Consider the following 25999-nt stretch of genomic DNA (forward strand, 5'->3'; position numbering starts at 1 on the left):
AGCAAAGATACCATGTAAAATCTTAAAAAACAATACATAAACAAACTGAATTCTAAAATTAACTGTGAGCACAATGTGTTATGATTATTAACAGTAGCCAGAACAGTATTACTACGTTGACTTCTCCATACCTAAAACAGTCTAAGCAATACCACTGAAGAGAGAGAGAAACCCACCCCTCCCCAACAAAGAATTTCAAAATGCCTCTAAATCAATCCATGGTGAGACTATACTTTGAGTACTCTCTGCAATCTCAAAAAAGATTGCACATCTCAAAAAAGGTTGCCACATCTCAAAAAAGATAAAGTGGAACTAGAAAAGGTACAGAGAAGGGCAACCAAAATGATTAAGGGACTGGAACAACTATATGAGGCATGGCAAAAGAGGTTAGAGCTCTTCAGCATGGAGAAGAGACAGGTGAAAGAACATTACTGTATGACAGTAGTCTATAGAATCCTGAATGGAGTGCAACAGGGAAATGCAAATCGATTATTCTTTCAAAAAGTACAAAGACTAGAGGACACTCAGAAGTTTAAAAAGGGTTTGAAAATATTGGAGGAAAAGTCCATAAACCATTATTGGGGGTAGACTAGGGGAAAACTACTGCTTATCCCTGATGTTAAAGAGCATGGAATCTTTTCAGGACTCCACCAAGTTCTTGAGACCTGGACTGGCTGCTGTTGGAAACAGGATACTAGGCAGACAGACTTTGTTCTGGCTCAATAGGGCAAATGTTTTCCTGTGGCACACCTACAACCCCGCCCTGCACATAAGAATAGCCTTACTGGGTCAGACCAATGGTCCATCAAGCCCAGTAGCCCATTCTCATAGTGGCCAATCCAGGTCCCTAGTACCTGGCCAAAACCCAAGGAGTAGCAACATTCCAGCATCTCAAAGGACAGTAAGATTCCGGAACCCCAATGAGAGCAACATTCCAGAGCTGAGATTGTGATGTTATAATTCCACAGTGTCTCAGAGCCAACCTCATCAGTGATATTACAATGGCTTGATTGTCCTATACTTGGCACATGTAAGAGCATAAGAACAGCCATACTGGGTCAGACCAATGGTCCTTCTAGCCCAATAGCCCATTCTCATGGTGGCCAATCCAGGTTACTAGTACCTGGCCAAAACCCAAGGAGTAGCAATATTCCATGCTTCCGATACAGGGCAAGCATTGGCTTCCCCCAAATCTTTCTCAATAACAGACTATGGATTTTTCCTCCAGGAAATTGTCCAAACTTTTCTTAAAACCAGCTATGTTATCCACTCTTTCCAGAGCTTAACTATTTTCTGAGTGAAAAAATATTTCCTCCTATAGGTTTTAAAAGTATTTCCCTGTAACTCCATCGAGTATCCCCTAGTCTTTGTAATTTAGATAGAGTGAAAAAAATCAATCCACTTCTACCCATTCTACTCCTCTCATATCTCCCATCAGTCGTCTCTTTTCCAAGCTGAAGAGCCCTAACCTTTCTAGTCTTTCCTCATACAAGAAGAGTTCCATCCCCTTTATCATCTTGGTCGCTCTTCTTTGAACCTTTTCTGGTGCCGCTATACTTGTCTCATTTTCACTGAGCTTGGGGCCATTTCTGGAGGGCCTCCAAGCATGCACACAACATCATCCCATAGACGTCCACATATGCTTGGAGGCCCTCCAGACAGCCCTGAGCTCAGGGAAAACAAGACGAGGTTTGTGTGGGGGTGGAAAGGAAGAGAGGCACTACTGCTGGAAGTGACACTCATGTGTCCTTCAATTCCTGGCGGCGCACTCAGAATCTTGCGATTCACTGCAATAGGACAACTCTTATGTTCTTATTACAGAAATATACAGCAGTAACGTAGTAAAACATACATACCCTTTGATCCCACGGGACCTTCTTTTCCAAGTTTTCCAGTTTCTCCAGGAGTTCCCTTTTCACCTTTTTCACCTTGAAGACAGAAAAGACAACATAATTCACGGGTTGTTTTTTTAAACATATTTATTATTTTAATTTAGAAACCACTCATCAAAACATAAATTTCTTCACATGCAGTGAGAAAATTATCCAAATGCTTTTGAGTTAGGCAGAAGAGAAATGTCATGAATGTTTTTTTTTCCTTTGAAAAAACTTTAAAATGTTCCATCAATGCACTCTCTCTCTTTATGTTTATTCGGATTTGATATACCGTTGAATCTTACTCAGAGGGCTCAGCGGTTTACATAAACACTAACGTATAAAAGTAAAAATAAAAAACTAAACTAAACCTTAGGTTTATATACCGCATCCTCTCTATAAAGATAGAGCTCGGCACAGTTTACAGGAACTTTAATATAAGGAAGGGAAAACATAATAAGAATTAGTGATTATAAAGAGGGTAGCGAGATTTACATTTTTTGAGAATAGCCAAGTTTTCAGATGCTTTTGGAATAATTGGAAGGAGCCCAGATTCTGCAGCAGGGCAGGAAGGTTATTCCAAAGCTCAGTGATTTTGAAGAAAGGAGATTTCCCTAATTTTCCAGCATAGATAACGCCTTTTAACGGGAGGAAAGATAGTTTAAGTTTTTGGATTGATCTGGTAGCTTCAGGTCTCGTTGAATTCCAAGATAGTGGCATTAGAGAAGGAAGAACGCCATGCAAGATCTAAAAATAGGAAAGCACACAGAGAACAATAGCAAAAAATATACATTTCAATCATCAAAATTTAAAATACAAAATACAGGATACATTGTGTTTTTTTAAGATGCTCTGCTGAAAGCCTTCGATAGATATGATCCAATACTAAAGCATTTGCCCCAAAAGCCTGCTGAAAGAAATGGGTTTTAAGTAGTGTTTTAAAGGCCTTTCTCTCTCTCTTTCTTTCTCTTGCTCTCTTTGTCTCTCTCTCATAAGAACATAAGAAATGTCGCTGCTGGGTCAGACCAGTGGTCCATCATGCCCAGCAGTCCGCTCATGTGGCGGCCCTTTTGGTCAAAGACCAGCGCCCTAACTCTTTTTCTCTTTCTCTCTCTTTTGCTCTCTTTCTTTCTCTTTCTCTCTCTTTCTTTCTTTCTCTTTTGCTCTCTTTCTTTCCCTTTCTCTCTCTTTCTTTCTCTTTTGCTCTCTTTCTTTCCCTTTCTCTCTCTTTCTCTCTCTTTCTTTCTCTTTTGCTCTCTTTCTTTCCCTTTCTCTCTCTTTCTTTCTCTTTTGCTCTCTTTCTTTCTTTCTCTTTTGCTCTTTCTTTCCCTTTCTCTCTCTTTCTTTCTCTTTTGCTCTCTTTCTTTCCCTTTCTCTCTCTTTTGCTCTCTTTCTTTCCCTTTCTTTCTCTTTTTCTCTCTTTCTTTCTCTTTTGCTCTCTTTCTTTCCCTTTCTCTCTCTTTCTTTCCCTTTCTCTCTCTTTTTCTTTCTTTCTTTCTTTCTCTTTTGCTCTCTTTCTTTCCCTTTCTCTCTCTTTCTTTCTCTTTTGCTCTCTTTCTTTCCCTTTCTCTCTCTTTTTCTCTTTCTTTCTCTTTCTCTCTCAGAATCCTAGCATGCTTCCAGATCTAGCTATTGCTAGCACAAGATTACTTTGATATCATCAGATATGATCATCTTGTGACCTCTCTCCTGTCTGGCATCCAACAGTAGCTCTCTGCTATCATGCACTGAAATCTAAATGCATAATGCTTCATACTAGGGGAAGATTTTATAAAAATACTTTAACTTTTTATTGAAGTCTCAGCAACACAATTCACAACCATCAAAATCACCCATCAGCCAGTATTTACATTTATGCATAGGAATAACCCAGATAACCCCTATACATCCTAGAATACTAAGGATCCCTTAAGAGTAATACTATGATCTCATACATTAAAATTCTACCACAAGCAGAATTACCACACTGAGAAGGGGTGAGAGGGGGACATGGTCCTGGCTGTATATTGGCTGGTCAGGTCAGTCATTAATATTCATTGTGGGTGCTGACACTGAATAGCAAGGCCTAGTTCTTCCCACTGCATTCAGCTTTTAAAATGCTGTCAACTGCTGATGGCTCAGTTTTGACTGATATGTTACTATCTGGAAAGCTAGACTTATCACTTAGGCAAAAAAAAAATTGAAAAAGGGAAAAAAAATTAGACTTTCAACCCATGATTTATTTATTTTTCACAGTTTGTATACCCTCTCTTTCACGCGCCAGCTGTGGCGGGTAATGGCTCAGAGCTTTTTTTAAAAAAACGTGCATCCCGATTGGCAGGTTAGGATGCCTACCGCTGCTTACAATCGGGACACCATTTATAGAATCCGGACCTAAATGTGTGCTAAGAATTGCCGCTGCTGGGTCAGATCCTCTGTGTATGTCAAGTTAGTGTAAACACGCTACACTTCTCCCTTAATATTTGTGGGGTTTAGAGGGAGAGCCGGCCCGCGATTATTGGAAAAACGTGAATAACTTTTAGGGCCGACTCTAACCCACCTCTGCCTCCCTCCTGCCTCCCGGACCTCTCGACACCTTACCTGGTGGTCTAGCGGTAAAGCGGTGCAGAAGCGTTGTTCCTACGCTCCTGCCCTGTGCAAAGCCATCAACAAAAATGGCTGCCATGAGTTCCCGCTGTAGTCTCGTGAGTTGAAGTGTCGAGAGGTCCGGGAGGCAGGAGGGAGGCGGGGGTGGGTCCGGGTTTAGAAACTTGCGAATAACTGAAGTTGTGAGTCCTAAACCCGTGAATCGGGAGGGAGAAGTGTATATTATAAGTTTGGCAAATTGTAACCCATTTGTGACTATATATTATGTATGTTAACCTGTTCTGAGCTTGTTGGTGAAAATGGGATAAAAAAAACCCCCCAAATTAAATAAATAAATATATTGCTTTCCATAAAAAAAAAATCAAAGCAGTGAGCCCAACATTACCTTACTAACATTCTAAATCACTGCCAGTACTTAAATTTTAAATCTGGCTGTTCTTGTCAAAATATTTTTTTCTACCCAGAAACTGCTTATAATATTAGCTATTTGTCAATTACACCTGTTTTCAGCTGTCTTACAGCTGCGTTTTAGTGAACAGCCTTTGTGACAATTTAGATAAAATTACTTCCCTAATTATCATAGCTATTTTTGTTTTAAGCCTTTCCCAGCCATATCTATCAATCTTTCACAGACCTAGCATTACTCAGTCAAATCATAACAGTTAAACCACATTATATTTACATTTTCATCAAATTCCCTACTCTCTTGATCAGTGAACCTTTCACAGTTCCTCTCAGCATGCTGTCCCTTTTCTGATTTTCTTAACGTCTGTCACTGCTGTGTGACTGCTCTCCTGCTCAGATTCCATGTGCTGCCGCATGCAGACATGAATCCTCTAGAGCAGTGATTCCCAACCCTGTCCTGGAGGAACACCAGGCCAATCGGGTTTTCAGGCTAGCCCTAATGAATATGCATGAGAGAGATTTGCATATGATGGAAGTGATAGGCATGCAAATTTGCTTCATGCATATTCATTAGGGCTAGCCTGAAAACCCAATTGGCCTGGTGTTCCTCCAGGACAGGGTTGGGAACCACTGCTCTAGAGGTCTCTCACTCTGCAGCTTATATAGATCGCGGCTCCCACTGTCTTCTAATAAAAAGAAAAACGACGACGAAAATCTCACACCGTGTGATAGAAATCAACCTATGCAAAATCCTAAAAGGCATAGAGAGGGTAGACAGAGATAGATTCTTCAGACTGTGGGGAACCACAAGTACTAGGGGTCACTCGGAGAAACTGAAAGGGGACAGGTTTAGAACAAATGCTAGGAAGTTCTTTTTTACCCAGAGGGTGGTGGACACATGGAACGCGCTTCTGGAGGATGTGATAGGCCAGAGTACATTACAGGGGTTCAAGGAAGGTTTGGATAGGTTCCTAGAGGATAAGGGGATTGAGGGGTACAGATAGAACTAGTGGTAGGTTAAAAATAGAACTAGAGGTAGGTTATGGAAATATTCAGAAACCACTTCACAGGTCACAGACCTGATGGGCCGCCGCGGGAGCAGACCGCTGGGCGAGATGGACCTCTGGTCTGACCCATTGGAAGCAACTTCTTATGTTCTTATGTTCTTAACCGAAAAAGCCAGGCAACAACAATGCAAAAGTAACTTTATGAAAATGTCTTTAACGTTTCTTATATTAGTTGCTGACGTCAAACATATACTTAAAGGAAGAAAAAGATCTCAGACTCCCTTCCAACTTTCACATAATTGGCTCTAAAAGCTATTGAGCGGGAAATCTTCAATCATCGTTCAAAACCCTCCTTGTGATATTACTTTTCCAAAGCAAATAACTTGACTTATCTTAAAGGGTCCTGATCTGGGACCCTTTTTTTTCTGAAAGAGCTTTGGGACATCAAGGTTACACTTGCTGTACAGCAATGATCGAACTACTGTCTGTAGAAATGTGTAGTCCTTTGTTCAGTTAGTTGCAATAATCATGCATCCACTGCAGAAACTCTGATATATTCAAAACAGGAAAGTGTTGTTTTGCAGGAAAGCACCTGAACAAGAAAACAAAAAAAACAAAACCCCTGCTATCTTCAAGTTGCCATTACTTTTCACAATGATCTTTCCTATTTCAGAACCACTGTGTATATGAGCTATCCAACCACTGAGTTTGGAAGGGGTGGAAGTCAGCAGGCCTTGAATATGTGCAGACATTCAAGGCCCTGTGTGGCTGGGGGAAGAGTTAGGAGTTACCCAGAGGAAAGCTGCCCTAAGTCATCAGGATGTTTACCCAGATAGGTGTGCTAAATATTGCCAATCTCTACGTACCTCCTGTTGTGCCTGCCATATCCAGATATGCCCACACAAAAAGAGGGCAAGTGAGACGTCAAATCAGTCCAAAGGGAGAAACTTTATTATGTAAATCCCAACAAAGATCCAAGTTTCGACAGTAAAATTGTCTTTTTTTTTTTTTTAATTATTTATTTATCAAATTTTTACATGTTATAAATCAAGTATCCACTTGCACAGAAAGTTGAAGAAAAGCAGGAAAATAATACTCAAAAGTAAAATACATGGTAATCAAGTAAAATAAAATAAAATTTTTAGCTTAAATTCAGCTCAAGTCCTCAAAATTAGATCCAAAAAGGATAAGGCGGACTTAGTAACAAATACTAACAACTATCAATTCAAATATTAGGAAAACAAGATCCCTTGGCTGAGGAAGGATATCATTATTCAAATGCACTTCACTTTGATTTTGATTTTCCTTCATCCAGCCGAGTTCCTACCAAAAAGGCTGTCAACTGGAATGGTTCAAAGAATACATATTTCTTCATATGGTATTGTATTACACATTTACAAGGGTGTCGAAGAAAAAAAGTCCCACCAAGAGATATAACTCCTGGTTTCAACAAAAGAAACTCTCGTCTTCTTCTCTGGGTTTCCCGTGCCAAGTCTGGAAACATTAATATTTTTTGTCCAAGAAATTCTTTCATTTTGTTTCTAAAGAACAATCTAAGCAACCAGTTTTTATCTGGGGCAAGAGCCACAGTAAGAAGCAATGTTGCCGGAGATGCAAGCTCTCTATCCGAAAGTTCCAAAATTGCTGAAACATTAATTAGTTGATTATTCTCCTGTTGTTTAGATGGTGATTTAATAGGTTTCGTTGGTAGGTAATATACTTGAGTAAGTGGTGGTAATGTATCCTCTGGAATGCCCAAAATCTCCAACATGTAACGTTTCAACATATCCCTAGGCGTCACCGAGGGTATCTTAGGAAAGTTAATCAGTCGGAGATTATTATTACGCGAGAAATTCTCCAAAGTTTCCAATTTTCTACGCATATTTGTATTATCTTTTATTATTGCTTCATTTAGCTGTTTTGATGCTTTTAACTCCTGTTGTATATTTTCAATAGAATTCTTAGATTCACCAATTTCAACTTTTATATTTTTTATCTCAGTTTCTTGAAGAATAATTTTATTTTCCAGCTGCAAAAGCTGGGGCTTGACAGACTTGGCTAGGTCAGCCACCAAATCCCAAATTGAATCCAGTGTTACTTCTCTGGGTTTTTCAATAACATATGAAGAATTAAAAGTTTGAATAGTCTCACCAGTTTTCAGCTGTTCCTGGTAATCCTTCTGCTGGCCTGAAGTAGTCCCTGTTGTTTCCAATTCCTCAATATTCTTTGGACTCACCTGAAACCTCAGGGAGTCCATCTCCACGCTCCCCTCACTGTTCTCCCTGGCCTCCGAGGATAGATGCCTGCCTTCTACCGGCAGCTCCTCCTCTCGTGGGGAGCTGGTAACCTGAGGAGGTGGGTGAGGTGCCCTAGCGTCAGGGCTCAGCGTAGTCTCCAGCCCCAAGGAGATCGCCTCATTCCCGCCTCTCAGAGGCGTCTCCAGCGGAGGCACCGACGCTGCCGGGACATCCTGCATCCGACGCAGGAGTTCTTCTATGTTGCCGAACGAGGAGACCGCCGAACGCCGCGAGGCTCCAGCGGCGCTGCGGCCTCTCCTCTTCGGCATTCTGAGTAAGTAACTCTCTCCAAAGAAAAGTTTTCAGAAAATCTCCGGCGTGCTGCTCAGCGTCCGGGATCGTCGGCCATCTTGGATCTCCTAAAATTGTCTTCTTCAGGGGATAAAATACTATATATGCTGAAACTTAGGCCCAACAGAAACAATCTATTGAAATATATTCTGGGGCCTGTATTGCAATGCCAAAACTGCCAAATTAATATCAAGTACAACAGCATTAGTATTGCCCAACACTTGGATAATTTGATAAAACATAACCATGCCAGCTAGCACTGAAAACAAAAACTGATCAGCACAGATAAACATGGGGCTAACAGTTTTGTCTGAGTCCGGTTCCTCTTACTATAAAAGTGTTCTCTAAAATATCCTGATTTTTAAACTATTTATAAATAAAAACAAATATTAAATATATAATTTTGTACATGAAAAACAGACCAGCTTGCAGGTCTGTTTTAATACCAGTACAATATCAGCTTAATTCCATAAATGGAACTAAAAATTGCATATGGAAATTTGGGCACACACTCAATTTCCATGCGCAATTTAATTGAACAACAAGTCAATTAGTGTCAATAATTGAGTGCTAATAATCAATTAGCACTAATTGGGATTAATATTTATGCATGTATTTTTAGGCGCTGGAATCCATGCATAAATGTTACATGTGGTTCCAAAAAGGGGACGTGACCATGGGGAGGGATCATGGGCAGATTGGGGCCGTTCCTGTAATTTATAGAATAAGGGGGACCCATGCCTAATTTAAACATGCAAATTCACACATGCAAAATCCAAGTGCTAGTCTATAAACAGCACCTAACTTTGAGCGTAATTTATAGACTAGTTCTCAGCACAATTTTTAGTTGGCGTCAATTTTTCTGTGCCGTCTATAGAATTCATAAGAACATAAGAATAGCCATACTGGGTCAGACCAATGGTCCATCTAGCTCAGCATCCTGTTAATACAGTGGCTAATCCAGGTCACAAGAACCCAAACAGTAGCAACATTCCATGCTACCAATCCTAGGGCAAGCAGTGGCTTCCCCCGTGACTAAGGATTTTTCCTCCAGGAACTTGTCCAAACCTTTTTTTTAAAACCAGATACGTTAACCGCTGTTACCTTTTCCTCTGGCAACACGTTCCAGAGTTTAACTATTCTGTTAGTGAAATAATATCTAATCTAATCTAAGGCTTGGCTTTATATACCGAGCCTTCATTCTAAGAAAGCTCGACTCGGTTTACAATAATTAACTTAAATAAAAAACATAAAAAATAAGACTAAATTTTGGGAGATTAATTTTCAAAGTGTTTAGCAGATAAAAGATTTGTGAAAAAATTTAAGTGAGCCGGAACTCCTTAAAAGAAATGGAAGATCATTCCAAAGTTGAGAAAACTTAAAGATCAGAGATTGACTAAAAATTTTGACTCATTTAATCCCTTTTTTGGAAGGAAGAGATAATATAAATTGTTGGTTACCTCTGGCAAAAGAAAGTGTGTAAGAATTCCAAGATAAAGGAAGGAGAGGAGTAAAGACACCATGGATTTTAAAAACAACACAAGCACATTTAAATTGAACTCTAAAATAAACCGGGAGCCAATGGAGACTCTGGGGCAACGGAGTCACGTGATCAAATTTACGTTTCCCAAAGATCAATTTCTCAGCAGTATTTTTAATCAGTTGCAATCTGTAAAGACAAGTATTTTCTCCTATTGGTTTTAAAAGTATTTCACCGTAACTTCATCGAGTGTCCCCTAGTCTTTGTAATTTTTGATGAAGTAAAAAAATCGATTCACTTGTACCCATTCTACTCCACTCGGGATTTTGTAGACTTCAATCATATCTCACCTCAGCCGTCTCTTTTCCAAGCTGAAGAGCCCTAACCTCTTTGGTCTTTCCTCATACGAGAGGAATTCATTCCTTTATGTGCATTGCAACTGTTTAATAGCCATGTATATTTTTACAAATGCATCCTTTCTTATATTCTATTCTCTACTCGTGCATTTACACCAAGGAAAAATATATGTAAGATGATGTGACTTTTTCAAATCATATGCATGCTTTTATCCTATTGGTCATGAATCAGGTAGCACCCACCTATTCTGCAGGAGGTACTAGGCGTATAGGGTTCTTCTAAACTTGTTTATTTATATTGCACTACAGTCAGATGGTGCAGCTGCACAGGGCACAAACCGGGCAGGGGTGCCAGAATTGCTCCCTGTCCACCAACTTCAGTTATTGGCCGAAGTACAGTGGGTAGGGCAGGGGCATCGGAGGCCATATTGCATAGGGCGGTGTTTCTGCCTCAGTACAGTTCTGACAACAGTAATCTTGTTTTTTTTTGTTTTGTTTTTTTTATGAAATAGGGGAGAAACATACACCGAACTCCTTGAGATAGAAATGATACGCCCACAGAGTTCCGTGAAGTGGGAAGCAAACAAGTGAGTCCAAGTTTTCATACGACACAAATAAGTTTTATGGGTGTTATATAAATAAATATATATCACTAAATTTATCTAAAGTATTATGAGGAAAACATATATAACCATTTTAAAATTATAGGGCTCTTGAGATCAAATGAAGAGAGAGTATAATATGGTGACTATGGTTAAAGATTGGAGCAGCCTCCTGGGATGTGGGAAGCCCTATCATATTACCGGCAGGAAATGTGGGTCAGCTGGCAGCTCCTGTTCCTGACACGGTTTTGAGACTTTCCAGCAGCAGGATTTTGTAAACACAATTATGAATAGAGAACATAACTTGCTTGCAGTGCCTTAGACCACAGGACAGAGATTTCCTTTGAGGTAGTTTCGTAAGCAGCACTTGCCAGGGTATGGTTGCAACATGTGTTAATTTAAATGCTAGAGTGACATACATAGAAATATGATGGCAGATAAAGGCCAAATGGCCCATCTAGTCTGCCCATCTGCAGTAACCATTATCTCTTTTTCTCTCTCAGAGATCCCATGTGCCTATCCCAGGCCCTCTTGAATTCAGACACAGTCTCTGTCTCCACCACCTCTACCAGGAGACTGTTCCAAGCATCGACCACCCTTTCTGTAAAAAAGTATTTCCTTAGATTACTCCAGAGCCTATCACCTCTTAACTTCATCCTATGCCCTCTCATTACGGAGTTTGTGTATTAACCAAGCTATTGTTTTAGGGTGGGAGAGGAACAAGGTTTACTAAAAAAATCAATGAAAGGTTCATGGAATATTAACATTATAAACACAATAAAAATATAAATCTTCTACCTTTATAGAATATTTATTTAATTCAATGTTTATAAACATATGCCCTTTACCGAGGTGAATAACAAGGGTCACATTAGAGCTAAAAGCCACTATGAATTGTGGCTTTGCCTTTGCTGAAACCATAAGCCAAAAATTTCTGCCTCAGAAACAAGATTACAGTAAGCCCCTAGGAACCAATTTATGATATACAGATCCTCTGTATAAATTCAGTTAAGATGAACACACTGTATCACAAGTATGGCAAACTGTAATCCATCATGAATTAAAGGCAGTTGTTAAATTATGCGATAGCTGGAACAGAGCTAGCGAAATGCAACATATGTACTCGTACATTGCCTGTTGGGTAGTTCTGTCCATGCAAAGTGCAGCACTTGGGCTTTAGTCGTGTGGCAGCCACGAGGTCAGAAACATGGACGCTCCATTGCAAGATTGCACCATTGAATAATAACATGCAGTAGTGCGCTTTCTTTGGGCAGAGGGAGTGAAACCTGTGGATGTTCACTGTCAGTTATTGACTCAGTATGGACATAGCACCATGAATCAGCAAAAGGTTTATGAGTGGGTAAAAAGTTTTAAAGCGGGAAGAACAGGTGTAACCGATGACGGTCGTTCTCATCGCTCTTCAACATTGTGCACACAAGAGCACATTGACAGGGCGGATGCATTGATTAGAGAAGACAGACAGATAACGGTGTCTCAATTGGCTGTAAGTTTGGTCATCAGCTATGGATCTGCGTTTGCCATAATGCATGATGACTTGGGATACAGGAAATGCTGCGCACGATGTTTCTATAAAATGCGCACGATGTTTCTATAAAATGGGATAGGCATGTGGGATCTCTTGGGGGGTGAAGTTAGGGGGGTGGATCATTAAAGTGGGCAGACTTGATGGGCCGAGGCCCTTTTCTGCCGTCATTTTCTATGTTTTTCTATGTTGGGTTCCCAAACAGCTTACTGATCTGCTCAAGCAACAGCGCGTGGAGGTTGCGACCCAGCTCCTGAGACGGTATGAAAAAGATCCGAGTATTCTGGAGCGAATTGTCACCGGCGATGAGACACGGTTGCATCGCTGCGATCCGGAAAGCAAAAGAAAAAGCACGATGAAGTAAAGGAAGCGGTGCTCCCTTGGTTTCGAGAGCGGTCAAAAAACTTCTTCTCTGCAGGAATGCATAAGCTAATTGAATGACACAGCAAATGTGTCATCTTGCATGGGGACTATGTTCAATTGCTCGCAGTTACTTCTGTTAAAGCCGTTAAATATATTTTGTCTTTACTTTTTGATTTACCCTCGTATATTATGTATGTTAACCTGTAACCCGTTCTGAGCTCGTTGGGGAGAGCGGGAGAGAAAACAAATTAAATAAATAAATAACAATGGTCTGAAATTGTAAATTAGAAAAATGTTAGGGAAATATTTAAATAGAGTAGCCAGTGCTTTAATTTTATGTTCACTGCATATATTTTCAGCATCACCACCTGTAGCTCAAATTGTGCTGAATGTCACTGCTATTCATATAGTTGAGCGGAATACATTGCTCAGCCCCTTGCAAGATATAGATATCTTCAGGGTGGCCAGTGACATTTTGCAATCGCACTGTCGCAATACTGCTGCTGAAAATTGACGGATGTGGGTTTTATGCATTTAGGGCTAGATTCTGTAACCAGGGCCTATGTCGGTGGCCGCCACTTGTGTATCAAACACTCGACAGCGCTGGGTACAAAATCGCCCCTAAATTCAGCCATTGTGAAGAGGTGTTGGGGTGGGGGTTCAAGGAGTATCGGAGGTTGGGGCAAGTCATGGGTTCGGGAGACCTGCAAGCAGGAGGGAGTAGGCATCCCTCCTGCCTATCGTGGTTGGGGGTGTGCTTCGGGGGTTCTGGAAGGAGGGAATGGGCCTCTTCAAAATGTCAGGCCTTCCTCTTCACAATGGCAGGCCTTCCCCTTCCCAAGGGGCCTAAGGCCCTGATTGGCCCAGATGCCTAAGATCCCTCCCATATGAGGGACCTTAGGCATCTGGGCCACTTAGGACCTTAGGCTCCTCCCCATTTACTAAGCCATGGTAGAGGTTTCTACTATGGCCCAGAGCACGAAATGCTCCAATCCTGCTTCGATGCTCATAGAACTCCTATGAGCATCGAAGCAGTGTTCAAGCATTTAGCACTCCAGGCTACGGTAAAAACCTCTACCTCAGCTTAGTAAAAGAGGGCCTTAGTAAATAATAGCAGATGTATGATCTCACCTTGAGTATTGTTAAATTCTGGTTGTTGTATCTCAAAAAAAGATAAAGTGAATTCAGAAAAGGCTCAAAGAAGAGTGACCAAGATGATTAAGGGTATGGAATTCCATTTGCGCTTTTGGTATCTCTGCTGTTCCTGTTACCCGGTTGTAGCCTTTCTAATAAAAATGATTACAAAAAAAAAAGGAGAGGCTAAAAAGGTTAGGGCTCTTCAGCTTGGAATAAACCAAAATAGTTGAGATATGATTGAAGTTTACAAAATCATCAGTGGTGTAGAACGGGTACAAGTGGATCAGATTTTTACTCCATCAAAAATTACAGTCAAAGAAGTTACAGGGATATACTTTTAAAACCAATAGAAGGAATTATTTTTTCACTCGGAGAATAGTTAAGCTCTGGAACACGTTGCCAGAGTATGTGGTAAGAGTGGTTAATGTAACTGGTTTAAACAAAGGTTTGGACAGGTTCCTGAAAGTAAACCCCATAGTCTGCTATTGAGACAGACAAAGGGGAAGCCACTGCTTGCCCTGGGATTGGTAGCATGGAATGTTGCTACTATTTTGGTTTTCTACAGGTACTTGTGACCTGGATTGGCCATGTGGAAACAGGATACTGGGAAGATGGACCATTGGTCTGATCCAGTATGGCTTAGTTTGGCCAGTTTTCTTCCTTTCTCAATCTCTATTTAGACTTTAGAAAATTGTTAAAGACACAATTATTCGATAGGCTGGTATCTTAATGTATGTTGTTATTTTAACTTGTTCTTCCTATTTTAACCTGATGTATTAATTTGCTTGGTTTTACTATTTTATCTGTTGTATTTTTATGCACTGTATGTATTGCCTTTGTTGTGAGCCGCCTAGAACCCTCCCGGTATGGCAGTATATAAAAATAAAATTATTATTATTATAATGTTTGAATATTTGGCTGTAGCTCAGATCTATTCAGTAGCATCTCAAGGCACGTTACATTCAAGTACTTCAATGTGCTTTCTGTTTATAAGGTGGCTCATCCACCCATGTCTTTTTTCCAGCCTCTCAAGTTGGTGAAAAGAGAGAAAGTGAATATGTTAGATGGAAGTGGGGAGTTGATAGAGAGAAGGGGAAGATGCTGGATGAAAGTTAACAAGAGAGATAGAGAGAGGGGGGATGGAAATGGGGAGAAGAGAGGGCAATTACTGGATGGAAAAGAGCAGGAAAGAGAGAGGGTAAGATGCTGGATGGAAGGAGAGGATAAAAAAAAAGGGTGGATACTGGATGGGGAGAAGACAGAGTTAGTGAGATACTGGGGGAATAAGAGGAAGTGAAATAGGAGAGATGAGGTAAAGGAAAGAGGTGACAAGCTATAGATAGACACAGTGAAAAAAGGTAAATTGAGGACTACATGATAAGAGAGAATTTATAGATAGGCAGAAAATAAAATGAAGAAAGCTGAAAGGAAAAGGAAGAGAGAGAAACAACAAACATATAGAAAATTCTAGCATGAAAGCTAAGTGTGTGTAAAATGCAATTGCAAGTAAAGCAGTTATGGTCTTGAATAATAGTTGGTATGGTAAACAGAGTAAATTTGGCAGTTCCTTAGGAATTAGCCTATGGTGATATGACATCAGCTGTCACTCTAAATGTGGCACAAAGCCATTGAAAAAGCACTGCAGCTTTTAGTTTCAGTTTTCATTAGCTGAGGTCCATGCAAGCAGAGGCAATTTTGCTTGGAAATAAAATATGGTCTTTCATTTTATAAATTATTATATATATTCTGGCATGGATACTATTTGGGTAATAAGACGCAACATTTTAATCAGACTTGTGGCATGCAGAAGCTAGATTCAATGAAAAAGGAACCTGTAGCGATTGTTTTCAAGCGCAAGTACTGGTCAGCTTATAGTGTCAGTAGGGAAATGATATTACAATGAAATGAAGTTTATATATTAGAACAGCGTTCTCAATCTTTTTTTTTTTTAAGCTCTGGCACACTAAAAGGAGCAAAGGTTTTTCACAGCACACTATAATTGAAATGATAAAATTGCAAAACCAACAAAAATTAAGGCCCTCTTCTATTAAACTGCTCTAGCAGTGGTGAGCCACACTGAATGGCCTGCGCTGCTCCTGACGCTCATAGAGTTCCTATGAGCATTAGGAGCAGCAAGGGCCATTCAACGAGGCTCTCTGCGCTACAAACTGCTAGCGCAGTTTAATAGAAGAGGAGGTAAATTTGAGAATTATTTATTTATGTTCTTATGAGAAGCAACACTGATGATAGAAAAACTCTCAGGCTGTCAGTAATTGACAGCTCTAATGGGTAGAGTGGAAGGTATAATGGAGCAGCCATGGCACTTCCTGCTGTGTGCCCTGAGTAGCTTTCTATTCAGGCTATGATTATCAGGAACGTTTCTATTTGGTTTTTACTTTTCAGCTATTTATCCTCCAGAGCTATAATAGAATTTGGGTGAATCAAGCCTTAAAAGAACACGTAATTGTGAATGTGGCCACTGGGCTGCAGTCCCATACCCTCCCACACACTACTGATGCTTAAAATAGGCTTGGAGTCTAATGGAAATTCTCCCAAACATAGATAGCAGTGTGATCATACTGCCGACTACATTATCTGATCCCCATGGGCGAGTTAAAGGTTGTAGAGCCGAGGGCTTTTTAATGTGGCTTCTGCTGACCATTTGGTTAAGTGAAAGAGAACCACCTCCACGAAAGAGGCAGTTTTACCAATGACGCAACCTGTGGCTGGCGGCTCCCCCACAAAATTGAGGAAAATGGACGATTACTATCCACATGTAATATTTTTCTTGAACTGGCATCAACTGCATGCTTGGTTTATTATTTCAAGAAACAGAACGGCTGTGTTTCAAAGGGAAACACTAATACTGTCCTGCTTTCTTTACATTAGTACTAAGTAAAATGAAATCATTACAAAACCCAAAAAAGCTAAACATCAAGGGGCTCAGTTTTACCTAGATTTGAGTCCTAGAAAAAAAAATTTCAGACAAGACATAGCTGTCACTTTCTGCAAGTAAAAATATTTGCATTTACTGTTAAACATTACATCTCAAAGGCCCTGTGTAGCTTGGAAAAACTGAATAAAGTCTCTCATTTCTTTGCTTATATTTGAATGACTGTGTGTATGAACATGCTGTCTGTTTGTACTTCATGCTCGTGGCAGTATAGCCTCAGCGTTGTGCGTGGTCAGCGTTGTGCATGTAAGTTTACATAAGAACAGCCATAATGGGTCAAACCAATGGCCCATCTAGCTCAGCATCCCGCTCCAACAGTGGCCACTCCAGGTCACGTGGATCTGGCAAAAACCCAAATAGTAGCAATGTTTCATGCTACCAATCCCAGGACAAGCAGTGGCTTCCCCCATGTCTATCTTGAAAGCAAACTGTGGACATTTCCTCCAAAAACTTGTCCCAGATACACTAATTACTGTTACCACATCCTCTGGCAATGAATTCCAGAGTTCATCTATTATTTTTTCACTCAAAGAATAGTTAAGCTCTGGAACTCGCTGGCCATGTTTGTCTCATGATCAGGCTAAATATGATATTGATTCTGAATGCATGTAATGGTAGGAACCAAAAGGGTATAAAATGTTTGCTATATGTTGATTGTTGGAAATCAGTTACTTAGTCACGTAATACAGAAACTGACAAAGAAGCTGAAATGGCTCATCCATTCTTCACAGCAGGGTAGTTGTGGTTGTGACTGGTTACCCCGACATGCCTTCTTTTAGGGTTGCACCTGCCACTCCATGCTGCCTAAAAGATAAGTCATTTCTCTGCTGTTTAAAGAAGAAGCACTCAAGCATTGGTTCCCCCCCCATCCCTTTGTTATTTAGGAATCCTCGGTGCAATGGCGTGTGGTCAGGAGTGGACCTTCAGGGGATTCGCCCCACCCCTTAAATGCCCTGAGGGCACTGCTCTGAACTTTATTGGTTGAGCAGGCAGCAGGCAGATGCTGCTCAGCCAATCAAATTCAAAGCAATACTGTCAGGGCCTTCAGGGGATTCAGAGAATCCCCAGCCCAAGAGCCCTGCTCTCTTTTTTTTTGTTTGTTTGTTTGATGCAGTTTGACTGGTTGAGCAGGATGCCAACTCAACAAATCAAACTGCATCAAGCATAAAGTTAAAAAAAAAAATAAAAATAAAAAAGCAGGGCTATACAGCTGGGGCTTCACTAAATCCCCTGAAAGCCCTCACCTCACACTACTCAGGCATTTTTAAATTTCATCACCATTTTCATCTCTACCATTCCAGGCATCCAGCTCCTTTCCCAAGAAGAAATATTTCCTGACATTGCTCCTGAATATCTCTCCTTGTACTTAATTTCTTGTTCCCAACTCTCCCTCTTCATCTCCTTTGGAAAAGGTTTGTGCATTAACACTTTTCAAATATTTAAACCTGTGTTTTATCCATCGGATTCTGTATTGGTCACCCAAAGTTAGGCAATTTTGGGCAAAGATCACAGACTTGCACTTAAGTTAATTAGATAATTAGGTCATAACAATCAATTATTAGCATCAACAAGCACTTAATTTGCAGTAATTAGGAGTTATGTGTTGATCTGGTCTTTGCCTTATTCTATAACATGCATGTCAAAATTTCATAGTGTGCGACTTCAAGGAGGTATTGCCATGGGAGGGGCATGGGCAGGTCAGGGGCATTGAGAGAAGTTCGGCACACAAATGCAGGCATTCTATAATATCATGCCTAACTACCATTAATTGGGCATGAACAAAGGTGTCAATGCTCACAACCAAAGTTAGATGGAAATAAACAACTGTTCAACTTTTAGACAGTGTCTTCAATATTTCTCAAAACCATTAGTTAATAGTCCTCAGCGACACCACCATGAACTCAGTTACTATCATAGTTCTTGGCTTTATGTGTCCTCTCCTCATCGGACTAATATTTGAATATGACTTTTATAATTTCATTTTAATTAATTCTTCGACTTTAATTTAAGCTTAACTTTAAGATACTTAGCTTAGTGGTTGGGACGCCGGGATTTCAGACCAACATGTTTCGCCCGATAGGCTTTATCAAGGCGATAATCCCTTCCTGCTTACAGCTCCTAATTCAGATCACAGCCATCATAAAAGCTTTTCGTAATTGAAACGGATGTGCTATAATATGAACACAACCAAAGTTAGGCATGGAGGCCCTGATTCTATAAAAGACATCTAAAGTCTGGGTAAGCAGACCAATCTAGACACCTATCTAGGATCCTAACTTAATTTTTTTAATTGGCTTAATCAGTGTTGATAATTGAAAGTGCCATTAAAAACCAATTTTAAAAAATGTTTAAAAAATTAATTAGCTGGTAGATGCCTAACATGGTAGGTCTCTACCACCTCAAAGAAGGCATCTCTACCAAGGTGCCTACCAGCAAGTAGGCGTGGTTAGGGGTGGATTTGGAGTGGAGTTTGGGGTGTGGATTGACATAGGTGCACTCATTTAGGCTGAGAAAACTCTGGCCTAAATGGCAGTGTGCCTAAGGATTCAACGCCTATCAGTGTGATTCTATAAACGGTGCCTAACTGATGATTGACAACCATGCTGTAAGGCACTTATGAGTTAGACACCATTTATAGAATCAGGCACGAAATGCATGCTAAGCTAGTATCCTGTAAAGGTTGTTCCGCATAGAGCTTGATGATAGAGCATTATGTCACATATATTCCAAGATTTGACATGGAGGATCATAGAACAGTTGCCATTGGAAGAATATGGTGGGAATTTAAATCTCTTTTGAATTGACAGGATCAGATTAGAATTTTTGCTTTGAATATTACAGCCCCAGCAGCTTCGAACACCAAAGTAAAGTGGACAAGTTTGATTCTATCAACAATTGGCCAATACCATGCATGTTCCCCTCAATATGAAACCTGATTGGCTGAATATAATATGGCATGACATCAGATGGAGATGGGACATTGATTATGTTTGAAAAATAAACACACCCAGCAACACGTTTTGGTATCCTTTCAAAAGAAGGCAACTTCATGTTGGAATGGAGTGAAATTGTTGAATCTCACAAAAGAATATCTCTCTGAAGCAGAGCTAATCTCAAAATATCAACCATGTTGGAGTTTAGTCAATGGAAGAGTTTTTCCTTCAGTCGGTATGAAATGTGAGATATGTTGCAATTGGTGTTGCAGTGCATCACTCTTCAGTTTTTCACATTGACAGCCCCATTTGTTGTCCCATGGATTAAAAAAAGAATTATATTCCATGGGACAATGGAGATTAAACTTGTTAGATTTACTACTTGTGAATCTCAAGGAGTGGTTTATAAGATGTGTTCTCCTGTAATAAGATATATGTTAGACAGCAGTGGTGTAGTAAGGGGAGGGGGGGCAGTCTACCTCGGGCACCGTCTAGGTGAGGGCGCAGGCAGCCACCCTCTTCTCCACCCCACCACTGCCACATGTGCATACTGCTTCCCTTCCCCCCTACCTCTGTAACATTCCTGGTATGAGCAGCAGCCCCCAAGCTGCTGTCGCACCAGCGTCGGCTCTTCCTCTAATGTCACTTCCTGCACCCATGCCTAGGAAGTGACATCACAGGAAGAGCCAACACTGACATAACAGCAGCTTGGAAGTTGCTGCTCATGCCAGGAACATTGCAGATGTACGGGGCAAGGGAAGCAGCAGGCACGCGGCAGGAGGGGGCGGAGAAGGAGCATGTGGAAATGGGGGAGGGGACAGAGAAGAGGGCAGGGAAGGGGCACTAATGCCTCTCACCCTTGCTACGCCACTTTTAGACAGACGTCCAGAGACTTCAAAACCTAAATGATTGAGCACAAATCATATATTACGTACACAATCAAAGCGAGAAACACTTATGATACAATATTGCATGATATATGGACATTTGTATATGGATTGGAATTGTTGGGTGTTAGAGCAATTGCAACCTTCACCACAAGGAGGCAATTTTAAACACTTGTTAAGACAAAGAAAACAGTGTTGGGTGTTTAATTTACACTCTTATGAACCAAATGTGAACATTGAATGGAAAGCTATTTTTTATATTGCTATTTTTGTTATATTGTTACTGTTTTGAGTATTACTGATTTTATGTATATAAATGGAGACATTGTTTATACACCAAGGGGCCATCTTAGAATGCTAGTTGGATGATGTTTCTTGTGAGTACTGTGATGACTGTTTTTTGGAACAAAAATTAGCTTACCAGTTTGGGTTTTTGTTTTTCAGTTCAACTCCCCTGAAGCAGCATTAGTGAAACAAGGGCCCTTCTCGGGATTTCACTGAAGATTTATTAAGAACATAAGAAACGCCCTCACCGGATCAGACCGAGGTCCATCTAGTCCGGCGATCCGCACATGCAGCGGCCCATTTAGGCACTCCTTTTTGGAGACCCGGATTTACCGTATCCCTCAATATGATATGCAAGAAGGTGTGCATCCAACTTGCGCTTAAATCCCAGAACAGTAGTCTCCTCCACAACCTCCTCCGGGAGTGCATTCCAAGCACCCACCACGCAGTGTGTGAAACAGAATTTCCTGACATTTGTCTTAAACCTGCTGCCACTCAGTTTCAGGCTATGTCCTCTTGGCCGTGTCACATCAGAATATTTCAGTAATGCTACTTCTTGGTCTATTTTATCAAATCCTTTTAATATTTTAAAAGTCTCTATCAAGTCCCCTCTCAGTCTTCTCTTCTCAAGGGTAAACAGTCCCAGCTTCCTGAGTCGATCTTTGTAGCTCAAATGTTCCATTCCTTTGATAAGTTTCGTGGCTCGCCTCTGCACTTTCTCCAGCAGAGTTATATCCTTTTTAAGGTATGGAGACCAGTGTTGGACACAGTATTCTAAGTGCGGTCGGACCATTGTTCTATAAAGTGGCATTATGACATCTTCCGTTCTACTCGTAATCCCCTTCTTAATTATGCCCAACATCCTTTGGGCATAATTAAGTCATGGGCAAAAAACAGTCATGTTCGCTTTCTTTGCCGCTGCCGCACATTGTGCCGATGGTTTTAGGGTACTGTCAATCAGTACCCCCAAATCCCTTTCCTTTTCGCATTTTGCTAACTTCACCCCCGACATCCTGTACTCATGTTCCTTGTTTTTCTTTCCTAGATGCATCACCTTGCATTTGTGTATGTTAAAGTTCATCTGCCACTTTTTTCGCCCACGTTTCCAGCTGGTTCAGATCTTTCTGGAGGTCCTCGCAGTCCCTTAGAGAGCCAACCGCCCGACATAATTTTGTATCATCTGCAAACTTTATTATATTGCATGTTGTTTCCTCTTCCAGGTCGTTTATAAAAATATTGAACAAGATAGGCCCAAGAACCGAGCCCTGGGGCACGCCGCTAGTCACTTTCTCCCAGTCCGAGAATTTCCCATTTATGCTAACCCATTGCCTTCTGTTTTCAAGCCATTTGCCGATCCATCTGTGTACTTCTCCTCCTATTCCATGGCTTAGTAGTTTCTTCATAAGCCTTTATTTATTAGCTACATTGAGGTCTTTTCTCCATATTTTTTGGGAAGTCAGTCATCCTGCCCCTAAAATAGCCAGTTTAGATATAGACCAGGGGTGCCCACACTTTTTTGGCTTGCGAGCTACTTTTAAAATGACCAAGTCAAAATGATCTACCAACAATAAAATTTTAATAAGACACAAAGCACACTGTACGCAGAGAAAATGTTAATTATCATTTATATTTAGGTATTTTTTCAAAGAAGTCAAGGCAAATGACTTTAAAATATGCAATGTCACCTCAGTAACAACTATACAAAAATAGTCAAATATACCCCCTCCCTTTTTACTAAACTGCGATAGCGGTTTTTAGCGCAGGGAGCTGAGCTGAATGCCCTGCACTGCAATCCGCTACTGCAGTTTAGTAAAAGGGGGCCATTGTGCAAAATATAGACAGCAGATATAAATTCTCAAAATGGACACATTTTGATCACTAAATTGAAAATAATTTTTCCTACCTTTATTGTCTGGTGATTTCATGTGTCTCTGGTTGCACTTTCTTCTTCTGACTGTGCGTCCAATATTTCTTCCCTTCTTTCTGCCTCCAGTATGCTTCGTCTCCTCCAGACCTCATTGCATTCCCCAACCAACATCTCTGTCCTTCCATGAGTCCAACTTTTTCTTCCTCTCTCCCTGCCCCCTCCCCTTTCTTTCTGTCTGTCTCCCTGCCCCTTTCTTTCTTTTTCTCTGTCTTTCTTTCTGTTTCCTTGCCCATTTCTTACTTTCTTTCTGTCTCCCTGCCACCCTTTCTTTCTGCCTCCCTGCCTGTCTTTCTATCTCCCTGTTCTGCCTCCTGTCTTTCTGTCTCCCTGTCTGTCTCCCTGTTCTGCCTCCCCTTTCTTTCTCCCCAAGCCACTGCCGGGGCTGTCGTCTGGGAACAGGCCCCCAAACCACCACCGACTTCTGGGAACACCGCCGACTTCTGGGCCCCCAAGCTACCACAGACGCTGCCATTGCTGAGTTCTTCATTTTCAGACGCTGCAACAGGCCAGCAGCCTTCTCCCAAACGTCAATTCTCTATACCATTCTTCCAGGAGAGCTCAGAATGGTTTATATGAGTTTAATCAGGTACTCAAGCATTTTTCCCTGTCTGTCCCAGTGGGCTCACAATCTATCTAATGTACCTGGGGCAATGGGGAGATTAAGTGACTTGCCCAGGGTCAGAAAGAGCAGTGTGGGTTTGAACCCACAACCCCAGGATGCTGAGGCTGTAGCTTTAACCACTGCGCCACACTTTGTCTAGGAGCCATTTTAGGCTGATAAAATTGCTTTGAATATTGACCCTTCAGTTTTTTTTAATAGAGGAGAAAGGATTTGTGAAACAAGCCTAACAAGCTTTAGAATGGAATGTACATGGTAAGGTCTGATTTCAAACAGCATCTATGGGCTCGGAAACTTTCAAAAGGTGCACTCAAAGCTTTGAGGAAAGTTGAATACACCTTAATGAAAGAAGAGAGATAGAGCTAGAAGTCAGAAAATCAATAATTTTAAAACCAACACAATGAGGCAAAAGAAAAAAAAAAACAACAACCCAAAACTGAGAAGAGAACAGAATGGCTTTGCTAGGGGATGATGTCTGAGTTAAACCTAGATGTTGATGAATGTACTATGGACACTTCCTAGTTGGTTTTCATATTCATCCATTGAGGTAGGAATAGCTGGAGGCATGCACCGGTAGAGTGGGTGGGATTTTGTGTTTATGTTTCTAATTTGGTTCTGTCTTTTGTGGCCGCAAAGGGAGAGTCAGCTGCCTTGTCAACTTTCTCATAAACAGAATCCAAGATGAGCAGTTCAACAATAACATCAACAGTAGAAAGGTTTAACTTAATCTTATTATAGTAAATGCTTGGTGTTGAAGATGCACGCTTCCCTAATAATTGACAACTAAAAAGCCACAATATTATCATATTTGGGTTTAGTTTGGCTGTCAGGTTTTTAACCAGTTTGGGTATGCAGAAACCCAGTATACCCTAAAAAACATAACCCAAGCTTAACTGGCCCAGAGAGGATTTCCAAAAATCATAGAATGTTTGAGCATAAAAACATAAGAACAGCCACACTGGGTCAGACCAATGATCCATCAAGCCCAATAGCCCGTTCTCACGGTGGCCAATCTAGGTTACTAGTACCCGGACAAAACCCAAAGAGTAGCAACATTCCATGCTACCGACTCAGGGCAAGCAGAGGCTTCCTCCATGTCTTAATAACAGACTATGGACTTTTCCTCCAGGAATTTGTGCAAACCTTTCTTAAAACCAGCTATGCTATCTGCTCTTACCACATCCTTTGGCAACGCGTTCCAGAGCTTAACTATTCTCTGAGTGAAAAAAAATTTCCTCCTATTGGTTTTAAAAATATTTCCCTGTAACTTCATCGAGTGTCCCCCTAGTCTTTATCATTTTTGACAAGAGTGAAAAATCGATCCATTTGTACCCGTTCTACTCCACTAATGATTTTGTAGACTTCAATCATATTTCCCCTCAGCCTTCTCTTTTCCAAGCTGAAGAGCCCTAACCTTTTTAGTCTTTCCTCATTTGAAAAGTTACATCACCATATACCAAGTGTACAAAAAATGCACTTTTATCTTTTTCCAATTTAATTCTGCAACTTTTTAAAGTGATGCTTGCTGTCTATCTTTTTTTTTTTCTCTTTTTGGATTTTATGCTTCTTTCTTACTGTTTAATCTCTTTTCTCGTTGAAGTTGTAGTTCTTTTCAGTCTTGGTGATTTATTATTGTGAGCCACTCAGAAACACTGTTAATAGCACTGTATATCAAATTTTAATAAACTTGGAAACTTAATTGAATTCTACTTGTAAGGAAATTTAAAAAATCTCAACCACATCAAATGCGAATTTACAGTTATCATTTGCCTTTAGAGGGCGACTCAGATCTAGGTTCTTACTTTTTCTGAGCTCTGAATAAGTACCCTACATGAATCTCAGTCTTCTTAATGTCAGTATAACTGAGAGAACGAACATGCTAGCAGCGATAATTACGAGCATTCAGAGGCGTAGTAAAGGGGTGGGGATAGGAGGGGCGGTCTGCCCCAGGCGCAGTCATGTTGAGGGCGCTGCATCCCTCCTCCTCTCTGCCCCCTACCCTGCTCCTCTCCTTGCCGCAAGCACCCCTTGCCTTCCCCCGAACCTTTTTACTTCCCCGGTGTGAGGTTTTTGCCTGCGTCGGCTTTGACGCTTTCTATAATGTCACTTCCGGGACCCGCATCTAGGAAATGATGTCACAGGGTGAACCGACGCCGATGGTGTGCGGCACTCATGCTGGAGAAGTTAAAAAAGGTAGGGGGAATGGGAAAGGGGTGCACGCATGGTGGGGGGCGCTACCGCCCTAGGCGCCTCTCACCCTTACGCTACTGCGAGTATTATCAATTTCTTAGAAAAAAAAGTCTTGCTGTTATACAATATCCTCCTCAATCTATAATTTGGTACCTAATATTAGACAACAAACCCCAAATTCCATAGGCTTGCATGCGCAATTTTACGCTTAGCGTGCAGAGATGCAAATGCAAGTTATACTACTATTTATCATTTCTATAGCAT

At 40.8% G+C, this 25999-nt stretch overlaps 1 protein-coding gene across 1 annotated transcript in view; it reads right to left on the reverse strand.

The window, feature by feature from the left end:
* The window catches only part of COLEC10 (collectin subfamily member 10), a 65695-nt gene that overhangs the window by 34363 nt on the left and 5333 nt on the right, over positions 1–25999 (reverse strand). Inside the window, exon 2 of the mRNA XM_033930054.1 lies at positions 1857–1928. Coding sequence (XP_033785945.1) covers positions 1857–1928 — 72 coding nt within the window. The remainder of the gene's footprint in view (positions 1–1856; positions 1929–25999) is intronic.

Source organism: Geotrypetes seraphini, chromosome 2 (assembly GCF_902459505.1).
Source record: "Geotrypetes seraphini chromosome 2, aGeoSer1.1, whole genome shotgun sequence".
Lineage (NCBI taxonomy): Eukaryota > Metazoa > Chordata > Amphibia > Gymnophiona > Dermophiidae > Geotrypetes > Geotrypetes seraphini.